General features: G+C 31.8%; 1 protein-coding gene across 2 annotated transcripts in view; it reads right to left on the bottom strand.

Moving 5' to 3' along the window:
• Spred (Sprouty-related protein with EVH-1 domain) overlaps positions 1-10,090 on the bottom strand; it is a 33,407-nt gene extending 23,317 nt beyond the window's left edge. The window contains exons 1-4 of one of the 2 annotated variants that reach the window (XM_088227205.1): positions 9,673-10,090; positions 4,657-4,775; positions 4,231-4,337; positions 1,660-1,800 (exon numbers count right to left, since the gene is read on the bottom strand). In XM_088227205.1, the coding sequence (XP_088083331.1) occupies positions 1,660-1,800; positions 4,231-4,337; positions 4,657-4,775; positions 9,673-9,692 (387 nt within the window). In that variant the 5' untranslated portion in view covers positions 9,693-10,090. The remainder of the gene's footprint in view (positions 1-1,659; positions 1,801-4,230; positions 4,338-4,656; positions 4,776-9,672) is intronic. The other variant, XM_088227206.1, reaches the window with a different exon arrangement.
• Between the last annotated feature and the right edge of the window lie 2,734 nt (positions 10,091-12,824).

The raw sequence follows: 12,824 nt of genomic DNA, 5'->3' as shown, positions 1-12,824 counted from the left end.
CTACAAAATAAACACCAAATCAATCAATATGTCTAACATGTTAAAATAAAGAAATAAAAAATCCCTTTGTTTTACAGACATCAAATTGAACGTTGTTATGCAGAAAACAGCCAGTCCACAATTAAAAATAAATAAATAGATATTGATGTTATTGGGTGCAGTAAGGTTAATTCTATGTTCTGCTAAAAACAGCCAGACCGCTTTCATACAAAAAATTGTTTTAATCACCTTCTGAAAATGGTGTCCATCACAAAAACGGTATTTCTCAATTCGCAGAAAACACTCACAGCACTAGAAAAATCTTAACGAATTTAAAAAATCATTAAAACTGGTCAAATACATAATTAAATTCTTGTTTGTAATATAAAAAAAACTCATATATTCCATGTTTATCATTTGTTAAAGTCAAAAACATTTTAACTGTTGTGTAGATTTGGTTATTGACTCTTCACAAATGTGCTATTATCTCAGTTTCACTTTTCTATGGCTGGCTGCTTTCTGCATAACTACGTTCAATTGTTCCAAAGAGTCCAAAGACAAGCAACAAAGTTGTCACTGAGCCTAAAACGGCTTCGTTATATTTTAATTAGGAAAATGAATTATTTCATTGAATTATAAAATTACGAAAGAATTTAATCACAAATTTTAGATACATCATCAAAATTTTGCTACACCGTGTATTATTAAATAACTAAATAAACAAATAAAATTAAATATCTCGGTATATACATAGACCAAAACTTAAAATGGAAAGACCATATTAGTGAACTAGTTAAACGAATTAGAAAATGTATATACATATTTATTAAATTAAGGAATATTTTAAAAAACATTAATTTAAAAATAGCTTATTACTCAATTGTACAATCTTTGTTACAATATGGTATTGTAGGGTGGGGTGGTGCATATACCAATATATCAAACCCACAAAGTACAAAGATTAATTCTTAAAGTAATTTTAAAGAAATCCTTAACATTCAATAAAGAAAGTTTATTTAAAATATTTCAGGTTTATACAGTAGACACTCTTTATAAAATAATATTTTATCATACAAATTTATAAAGAAGAAAAAATAAAAGAATTTGAGATGAATAAGTCACTAAGATACCAACATAATATTAAAATTCCTAAATTCCACACAAGTCATGGTCAAAATAGCTTTGTCTTCAAAGGTGTAAAAAAATACAATAATCTTCCCAATGAATTAAAAACTATTAAAAATAATATATCAATAAATAAATTTAAAGTAAATCTAAAGAAATTTTTTGAACACATGTAAAAACTGCATTAAATTTTAATTAGTATGAATGTATTATTGTTTTATGATTTTCTTTATATATCCTATGTTTTTGTTTTGTTTCTCTTGTACTTGTTTATTTAAAATTATAAAAATTCTTTTAAATAAACAACTACAACAGTGTACGTCACTCTTCAAGCACAAGAGTTAGCCTCTTTTTTTGGAGAGTTACAGTGATAACATTTACTAGATGTATAAAGTAGATCTGTGTAGAATTTTTTAAAAACATGTGCCTTTTATAAAATTTATTAATAAAAAAATAAAAAAAACTAATCTGAATTATATTTTTGATATGATTTGATTTTTATGCGACGGTTGTCGAATATGGGGATGATGAATATAGAGACTCCACTATACGTACAGACTGATCGTTGATCCTTTTCCCGTAGATGAAGTATTCATACTTGGGAAGCGCGGGGCGTTCTGTATTGGTGTCACTCGAGGAGTCGGGAGCGCATCCTCGCTGACCGGCCTTCTCCAGCTGTGTGCCGCTACCTCCCAGCTAAAACACGAGATACCGCCAATTTTATTACATGTCACACTTCATACCACTTTTTTTAAATTGTAAAAGATACATTAAATAAAAGATAATTTTAAATGCTGTTTTTTTGAGAGCATGTTTTTAGATTTTTAATTACTTTTAATAAATAAATATTACTTTTCTAACTATAATTTGCTATTATTTTTGATATTGTCTTTTTAAAATTTTTTTTTTTCTTATCTTTTAATTTCTTTTATTATAACTTTTCATCTGTTCTTTTTTTTAATTTCCTCAAAATATCTTTTTACTAACATGTTGCGGACTCACGCATCAGATTTCCGAGGTCTAAACCCCAGTCTACTACAACTTGATTTCCATTTTCTAATAGTGAGTTAATTACAACTTAAAAATTTATTTCAACAGAGCTTCCATATTCCCTTCTCGAAAACTTTTTCCCTCTCTGTTGAAATAAATTTAAATATGAACAACTCCCTAGGGATGAAATCCAGCCAGTTTGCAAGCATTTGGACATAATCAAACATTGTTTAATTACAACTTGTTTAAAATAGCCCCAAAATCTAAATACATGGGTAAACAATAAGAACGTATTTATGTATTTCTTTTTTATAAAAATAAATATGAATAATATTTATTTATTTAATACACAATTTTATGACGGAGCACAATTATAATTTTTGATGTCCCGACTTGTTAGAAAATTCAGTGTTAAGTAGGGACTCTTCTATATTTAAATAAAAAACATTTATTAACATATTAAATAATATACAAAATAATCAAAATAATATACAAAATAATAATAGAAAAATATAAATAACAAAAATTTATACATTTCGAAAAATGGAATGTAGAAAAGTTATACAATAAAACATGGCAATATGTTATTAATAATTTATATTAATTTTATAATTAAATGCGGTTATTAATTAATGGTAAAAATAAATACAAAATAATACAATAAAGTAATAATAGTAACACATCTACATATATAGTAGAATATGTAATTTAATAAACATAATAATAAAGTTATTTTATTATTTTTTTTTTTTTTTTAAAAAGAAATATTTGCGTTCTTATGATTCACCCAAATATTTAATTTTGAGGGTCATTTTCAAGGAGTTGTAAATAATTCACTATTAGAAAATGGAATCAAATTGGGGTAGAGTAGGATTCGAACCACGGACCTTTGTTCCATGAGTCCGAGACACTAGCCACAGGACCACAACCCGATTATATAATATATATTTACAAATATTTATATGCGTTTTATTTTTCCTTTTTGATTTTTTTTGTATTTGAGCATGTTTATTTAATTACTTTTAGTTTATGTTTTTGCATTTCTAATATTACTTTCACTTATGTAAAAACTGATTAGATACTTTAAATATAACCTTTTTACATGTTGTTTCTGGGGGGTTACTTTAAAGATTTTTTTTTCTTGTAATTACTTTGAGCATGTTTTTCATTATAATTTAATCTTCAAATTACTTTCTGTTTCGTTTTTTTCCCTCAAATTATTATTCTTGTACTTTTAATCCCAAAAATTAAAAAAGTACACTAAAAAAACAATGAAATATAGTAACAATTAGTGACCCATTGAGCCGGTAAGGTGGGATGTGGAAAATAATCGATTTGAAATCAATTAACAATATTTTAATTTTGTCCAATTTTCCCACAAAGTTTAGTCGCGAAGAGATCTACGAAAAGCCGTAAGATCTATCCCAAAGAATTCCAAGTCATGTGATGAATTGACTAATCTACACATTCTGGACATTGGGGCGTAAAAACAAATGTTGCTCTTAGAAGATTTAATAAATATATGAATAACCTAAATATTTTTTTCTAATCCACGTGAGGGAAGCCGAGGGTAAAAGCTAGTAAATAAATAAATCATACAATGTTTGATTATGTCCAAATGCTTGCAGACTGGCTGGATTTCCTCCCTAGGGAGATGTTCATATTTAAATTCATTTCAACAGAGAGGGAAAAATTTTTGAGAAGGGAATATGGAAGTCTAGGCATTTACAGGGCTTATGACCTGTCATTGGCTGGTTTAAGTGGCCACTTTACACACTGTGTAACATTCACCATTCTGCCCATGTTTGAACATCCACATTTCCTCAACTCTTCCATCTGTTGACTTTTGTGAAGTAAAAGAGCTGAAACCTTTATCACGTGGGTGAGATTCATCCGGCTGAACCAAATCACCTACTAGGCAACGCCTGAAAACAATTTTTCAATTTTTATACTTCTTCTTTTACCAGGTAGTAATTCAACAATGTTTGATTATGTCCAAATGCTTGCAGACTGGCTGGATTTCCATGCCTAGACTTCCATATTCCCTTCTCAAAATTTTTTTCCTCTCTGTTGAAATGAATTTAAATAAATCATAGTTTATAATATATAAACTGGGTGCAGTGTGCGTTTCCTCACCTGTTTGAAGTGATTTCCTTTGGGTTGGGTCGAGGGGGGACCCTGAGAGACATTGGATGGCGTATGGCGATGCCCCTCACAGAGGAGGGACTCCAAGTTACCCAGGGCTGAAAATATACACAAATATTATTATAGAAGATGGCGTAGAATTTATTATATAAATAAAACACGAGTGATACTTTAATCCACAAATTTGGAATATCCAGTGACCGGTTTCATCGCTATCGCGACATCTTCGAGACTGGTATCTTTATTAAAGAGTTAAATGTATTTGTACAAAACAGAGGTAAGGATAGATAATTCAAAGTTATATGTAAGTAAATTAAATAAAGTTATTTTTCGTGATGGATTTTGTCTGGCAGATGAGTGCTCAACTTGATGAAGCCGAGGAGCCGGTTTATGTTTTTTTTTAGTTTCCATACTCACTGTGAGTGGGCCGTTTGCGCACCATGACGTTGGAGAGCCCCCCCCCTCCGAGGGGCACCCAACCGCCGGTCCCCTCGTCCCGACACATCACCTGCGCACGCACTCGGACCAGCCAATCACTGAAACAAAAAACACACAGTTAGAAAAGACTTCATCAGAATAAGGGAGTTCAGTGGTTTATTTATTTATTTTTTATTTGTTTATAGACTTGTACGGACCAACGCTCAAACTAATCTATACCTAATATAAATGTTCCACTAGATGATACTAATTTTAAAAAAGAACCTTATACAATTGAGTACGTCCAAATGCTTGCAGACTGGCTAGATTTCCTCCCTAGGGAGTGATTCACATTTAAAATTATTTCAACAGAGAGGGAAAACATTTTTGAGCAGGGGATTTGGAAGTCTAAGTCGGCAAACTGAATATATTTTTGAAAATAAACAAGTCCCTATATGCTTGAAAAGACAAGTATATGAATCGTGCATATTGCCGGTGACAACATATGGACTAGAAACCATGTCTATAATAACACAAAAAAGTAGCCAGAAATTAAAATGCACGCAACGATCCATGGAAAGACAGATGCTCGGTGTACGTCTAAGAGACAGAATAAGAAATGAAGAAATAAGGCGCCAAACGAGTCGTGGATATCATAGATCGTGCAGCAAAATTAAAAAGGCAGTGGGCAGGGCACTTGGCGAGACAAAATGATGGCAGGTGGACACCCAGAATAATAAAGTGGAGACCATGGTCAAACAAAAGAAGTGTTGGAAGGCCACAGAAAAGATGGGTCGACGACATTGCCTCTATTGCCGGTAAAACGTGGATGATGAAAGCGGGTGATAGGAAGGAATGGAGACGTTTGGAAGAGGCCGCCATCCAGCAGTGGAGAGAATAAGGCTGCAGAAAAAGAAGAAGAAGAAGAAGGCATTTACATGGCTTATGACCTGTCATTGGCTGGTTTAAGTGGCCACTTTACACACTGTGTAACATTCACCATTCTGCCCATGTTTAAACATCCACATTTCCTCAGCTCACTAGGGAGGAAATCCAGCCTGTCTACAAACATTCAGACATACTCAAAATTTTGTTAATCTAATCATCTTTACACAAAAAAAATTCACTACATATAATAAAAAATAAATAATAACTCAATGAGTGGTTAAATCCAGTGCTTGTCTACAAAAATTAAGACCATCTCAAAATATTGAAAGTAATCAATCATTTCTACCACCTATTTTTAACACAGTTATTTAAAACAAAAATAAAATGGCCAAAAATGTTTTAAATTTAACTAAGTAAATGAAGACCTAATCCATTATTGATGCAGATGAGATTCATCTGACTTTATTATTTCGCCCACTAGGCAACGCCTTAAAAGATTTTCCAATTTTTATATACCAGGCAATTTAACCGACAATTTTTTGAGTATGTCAAAATCTTTGTAGACTCCCTAGGGAATTATCAAGATTTTAATTCAGCCGGATGAATTTCACCCACGTCAATAAAGGTTTCTCAATCGCTTCTCAAAAGTCAACAGATGGAAGAATTAAGGAAATATTGATGTTTAAACATAGGCAGAATGGTGAATGTTACACAGTGTGTAAAGTGGCCACTCAAACTAGCCAATGACAGGTCATAAGCCTTGTAAATGCCGAGTATTTGATGTACTATTGTAGTGCCCTATAAACCAAATAACATGTCATATGCACTCTGTAAATGCCTAGACTTTTATATGCGCTTTTCAAAAATATTTTCCATTTTTGTTTTTTAATTAATAAATAATAATAAAATAATTATTCATCTAGTAAATAAATAGTAGTATTTCTAGGTCTCAAAACGTAAGTACGCGACCTAGAACAGGTGGTAATATCTTAATTCCTAAATTAAAAACAACTACTGCACAACATCATTATACTTACAGAGGAATATTTTTTTTTATATGAACAAAGATAATAAAAAGTACAGCCAGGAATACAATATATTTAAGAAAGAAGTTAAAAATATACATTTATAATTCTTCTTTGTGTAACACTGATTAAAAACATCATTAATATCTTTTTTATAATTATATATGTTATTCTAAAAATACTATTGATTAAAATAAAATAATCTATTGTAAGACGTCACTCCCCATTATGTACACAAGAATTGTTTATTTCTTTTACGTAATGGGAAACGTTAATGTAAATATATGTATTTGATTAATGTAAAAAATTGTATTTAGTTGTAATATTGTATTTTAATTTGTTATTAATAAAAAAAATATAAATAAAAAAAATACATCTGACTGAATCATTTCATCAAAGATATTTTAATATTTAAATTTCTTCCTGGACCAATTATTAACTATTTAAAACAATGTTGATTGATTAATACGTTAGGTTGGTGCGTTATTTTTGGTTTGTTAATTATATTAAAACTAGCGGACCCAATAGACGTTATTCTGCCCGAACGTTGGTTTGCCTGCTATCAGCTTAGAAAAATACTTTTCTTCGATAAGTAGGTTCCTATAGTCCTTAAAATGTAAGATGATTAGAATGACAGTTGTCAGAAAAAGTGACGACATAACGTTGTAGTAATGTCAAAGGAATTATTTATATTGGCACACGAAAAATCATTTGTATTTGGCGTATATGTATGGCTAACATAAATCAACATTAATATATAAAATCAGCTTTAAAACTAAAAGAAAACTAAAATAAACCTAATTATTAACGACGTTCTTACAAGGTTACACCATTTCTCAAAAACGTTAGAGATGAGACAAATTGATCGAATAAAAAAATAATTAGTTTGATGTTCTTCACGAAAAATGTCTCATTTTTTGGTGAATAATTGTGTTAAATACACTATAATAGCCTTGTTTTTGCGTTTTTTGTATCAATTTTCGGAAACAGAGTTCCATGATTGCATGAAATAAGTGATAAAATCGATTTGATCAGTGATCAGTAATTTCCATCACTAATGAAATTATTTTGACAGCTGTCATTCTAATCAAGCTATATTTTAAGGACTATAGGTACTTGTTTATGGTTGAATTCCAAAACATAAAATAATTCATTTTCAAATATAATATAATTATTTTTGCAAATATCAAGCTCGGCCTTTTTTACCACCAAGGGTGCACTTTACACATGAATGCGATAGTTCAAAAATGTATTTAATTTCATATAATAAAATAAATAAAACAACTTTGTTTTTAACCACTAATTTTTATTTTTCACCGACCGGTTTCAAATATTTTCAAAACAATTATCAAATTCCCTAACATCAAACATTAAACCAGCTTTCTACACAACTAATAAAATAGGAACATTGTTAAAAAATCACATAGAGACACATAAGACAAAGTCCATAAATATAATAAATCTGGAATATACCAATTAAATTGTAATGATTGCGATTCAATCTACATTGGAAAAACTAAAAGAAACTTTAATATTAGAGTAAAAGAACACTTAAGATGCTTAAATAATAATAATTTTTATGAATTTGCAAATCATCTGATAGAAAATAATCATAACTTCAATAAAGACACTGGATTAAAAGTACTTCATGTTGAAAATAAAATATTAAAATAAAACAACTTAGAAATCTTAGAAATTAAAAAAGCGATTCATAATAAGAAAACAATAATTTATAACCAAATAAACAATATTTCTTTTAGTCCTCTCCTGGCTTACTTCGAAAATAATGATATCAGATTACCACCCGTGTAAGAAAAAAAAAACACTTGATTTATTGGGTCCACGTGTAGTATTTAGTGAACATGATAGAAATAAAATAAAAAGGAATCAATTCATTAGTTACTTAAACCTTGACAAAGAAGCTTGTTTGCTTTGAAACCGGTCGGTGAAAAAAAAATAAAAAAAATTAGTGGTTGAAAACAAAGTTGTTTTATTTATTTTATTATAATGAATAACCACAAAGTTAGTGCTTCAAATATAAACTTTGTATTTAATTTCGGTTAATATTATTTTATTATTACCAAAAATCAAGTAAAAATAAATAAATGGGAAGAAATTATTAAGGAATTTAGGGAAAGAATCTGATTGGGATCCATAAAAAGCGAATATTGTTTATAAACATTCAAAAACACAAAAATCAACATCTTTCCATTTTTTTGTATATGCATTCTCGTCGAATGCAACCCTGGTAGGTCGATGAAAAAAAGATTTATGCTTCTAATTTTTTTTTACAAATTCAATTAAAATTTTAATATTTACGAACACATGCAGTGCAAAGATCTACATTTCGCTGAAAACCACACGTAAATCGGTTAAGCCGTTCAAGAGAAGTTCAGTGACATCACACGTACAGAAGAATTATATATATATAAAGATTGCTTGTTATAATTATTAAAATTAACAAAAGATAAAATTTGGAAAAAAAAATGTTTCACTCATTATGTTTAGAGGTGCATATTAAAATATTGAATTCGCAAGACTCGCAAATAAACGAAATACAATAATCAAAAGTTTAAAAAGCCGTATATAATTGATTTGTAAAATAAGCTAATGAAATGGAAAAAAGGTGTTTGAAAACATTACCAAGCAGTTCCATTCATCTGCCAACCGAGGTGATTACTAATATTTACGAAGAAAAACTAAATGAATTTTATGTGAAATCATTTCGCGTTGAATGCAACCGGCCGCGAAAATGTCCAATGCGGATTGAATATGACCGTAAACTTGATAAAAGCCATACGAAAGATGAAATGAGAGGATTTTATGAATGAACCAGTGGCCTCGGTCATTGATTGAAACAGTTATGTACCTAGAAATATACCCGTCCGCCCAAAGGAGCTTAAACACTAAAATAGGCGGAATAACATCAAATTGACGCGGATAAACGCTTCTAATTGGATTCAATTTAGATTCCAGATCGAAAAAATCACTCATTAAGCTCTCGTACGAGACAACACAGAAAATGGCTGGTCGGAGACCCTACCTACAAAAGGTACACGCGATGACATTTCGGGTGAAATAATAAGTTGGGGATTGTACTCACTCTTCATATGCCTCTGTCATGGTTTGACACGTCAAATATTCTAGTTTTTGCCCGCCTCCTCGCTTGTTTCACCATTTTTAAAGCATAAATACATCAGTTTTCACTTGCAGAATTTGTCGTCGCTCTCGGCCCTTTGTCGGGCCGGACGCGCCTGCGTCCACTGCGTCGCGAGAACAACCTATTCCTTTTCGCTATTCAATGAAAAGCCACAAGTTTCATCCCAAATCGCCCATCTTTGCATCGGTCGCTTTTCCGTTTTGGTGCGACGTGAGCGCCGCGCTCTGCCTCCGGATTGGCCGCGGTGGAAATTGTAATTTTCCTTCACGTCTTTCGCCCAATGGGGAGCCGGTTTACGGGGGATGAAAGTGAAAACTCGACGCAGAACGATGCGATGTCAGCTTCCCGCAGCACACTGCGCGCCGCTGTCATGGCCGCCATGGCCGCTTGCGCCGTACCGAGCGGAGACTGTCGAACCTAAAGTGACACTAACGGCTCGTCAGAATTAAAACTGAATTGTATTATTAATATATTTTATTTAAGTTGTAAAACATTTGACAGAAGTAAATTGTTTTATTTATTAATTAGAATAAAGTAGTTTAACCACATCTCTAATAAATACGATATTCATAAAAACTCTGCGAGAATGATTAAGTGACGTAAAAAAATAAATAAAAAGTAATTGACCATAATTAAACTAAGTCGTCTCGTTTATGTATCGTATTATCAGCGCTGTGTTTTTTTCAAAGTTTTGTATTTTTGAAATTACTTCGTGAGTGACGTCTCAAGTTCTCTTCCCCTTCTTCTCGATAAGTTCTGCTGATAGGTCAGTTGACTTACCGTAAACCGAAAATCTATTACAACTCTTTTATCATTGGTTGATTCGGGAGAACTATAGACGTCATGCAAACATTTTTATAAAATCTTTTTTTTTCCATACATTTTCAAGAAACTTCCCCATACAATTTAGTGCTGTAATTTTTACCGCGCTTAATTTTTTTTAAAAATCCAATTTCCCGTAGGGCTGAACTTCCTCATTGTTTGACGTTGGGAAGTAGGAACAATCTTTTTAAAATATATCGTACACTTATCCGCACCCAATAGTGCATAGGACAATAAAATATTGGTTTTAGTTGTCCTCTTCGCTTACCAGATTAAATTCTCTTTTTTATGCAACAACTTGTAAAAACAATTATACCTCGAATTTATGCATTAGATGTACCTGTAGAAATTATAATTGACTCAGTATTGATGTAGACATTTTTAACTGCACGTTGCATTTATACAGAAAATTTCTTCATGGAGTTGATTATTTGGGATAGTTAGTTGCTGAATGTACATCTTGAGTGTTTTATGCTATGTGTATGTACCGCATTCAATGTATATGTAGTGTATGTTTTATATGTGTATTCATGTGTGTGTGCGTGGATGGCTCGGAGTGTGCATTCGGTATTTTTATTTATTACCAATGATAACCTTCATGGAAGACGCAAATGATAACAATTATTTTTTTCTCACTTGAGTTTCTTATTTATTTATTTCTTTGTGATATTTAATGTCATCTTTTGCATAATTTATAAAAACTTAATTGGTCTTTTTATGTTAGAAAATCGTTGTTTTTAATACTTATTATGTATGACTGTATGTTTTCTAAATAAAATAAAATTTTGAAAAATAAAAAAAAACATTGCATTGGAACACCAAATGCAGCGTATCTCGATTGCTACTAAGTATTATTAGTAATAGCTAGCTTTAATTTTTTTTATTTGTATATTATTTCAACTGTACCTGTATATTTTGGTGGCTTTCAAAAAGAATTTCAAGGCTCTTAAAAAGTTTTGTAATCATTTCAGCGAATTGATCATGTCCAACCAATTTAATCCGAATCAGTGAACAACTCATCACTTCCCTCTTTTCTTAATCCAATGAAGTGCATATTATGTGCTTTGGATAACCTTCTTTCAGCACAAAGATGCTAAGGCTACCAGATTACAGAGAGCTCCTTCGAATAGTTTTTCTTGTTCGGCAACGAGGAACTTTTCCGTGTATGTGGGCTCCGCCAAGGAGACTTCTGTCCTCGAATGCGGTGTGCGATATGTGGTGGGCAAGCTGTACCTCTGTGTACATTATAAAGACATGTATTCACCATTGTTAAATGGACTAAATAAGTCCGTACATAAATATATAAATTATGAGTACTTACCTAGGTATATTTGGAAGATGAGTATAGTCATCGGAAGTCGAAAATTATTATTCGGAGAAGTGAGATGTTAAAAAATCATGCTACAGAGTGTTCATTTCAAAGATTTGTGCAAATTTCAAATTGTTCGTGATTTCCTAGTCTTTCTCTACAAAATCAATCAAAATTCTGACATTTTTGATAGTCCAAATTACGTTTGCACTCATTTTCAAATACAAAAACGTTCATCGCTACTCGAGAAAAAACGTTCCGCAACTGTTTGTACCGCTATGACGGCCGCCCTGAAAATGATGGCACCGCCAAGGTTACATTTAATACAAAGAGGTTCTAGTATATTAAAAAATATATATTAGCAAGCGAATATTGAAGTGGCAGGGATATTATAAATTTTTTCTTCTACGTTTTTGAATTGGCGCCACTGCTGGCCATTTCATCTCATCTTCGTTCCTAGAACCGCCATCTTGAATCCGAACGCTGTCCAGCGCGCGCCGCAGTTTCCGACTAAGTTCGCGCGTATCAATCGGCGGTACGTTCAAAACGAAGCCTGGCCATGGCGGTTTTATCAAGGGAAAACTAGGTCAACTAGACTCCATTAAAATGTCCCCTCCCGGCGCGTTGCATTCATAAATGATTGATCCAGACCTGGGTACATCGCCGGCCCATGAGCCTTGCACTACGCTTCCATAGAACCCAGCCTGGCTCAATGGAGGCTCGAAATTAGGTCAACGGTACAACGACTCTCCCGCTGCAATTGATCGATTTTTGGTTCATTGTTTGTTATGAGGCGCGGGAAAATGATAGGTACCTACTTTAATTACGTCAGATATGGGGATGTATTTTTAAACTGAATGCATTTCTAAAAATAGATCAAGCAATAACATTTTAAAAGCCACTCAGGATATTGGAAAAATTTTCATTACTGATAACAAAGAAGCCTTGTAGAGAAAATATTGTT

This window comes from Micrasema longulum, unplaced genomic scaffold, assembly GCF_059751315.1.
Source record: "Micrasema longulum isolate JH-2025_06_02 unplaced genomic scaffold, ASM5975131v1 h1tg000493l, whole genome shotgun sequence".
Lineage (NCBI taxonomy): Eukaryota > Metazoa > Arthropoda > Insecta > Trichoptera > Brachycentridae > Micrasema > Micrasema longulum.
The sequence above is the reverse complement of the archived record's forward strand: the minus strand, read 5'-3'. Positions and strand labels throughout refer to the sequence as shown.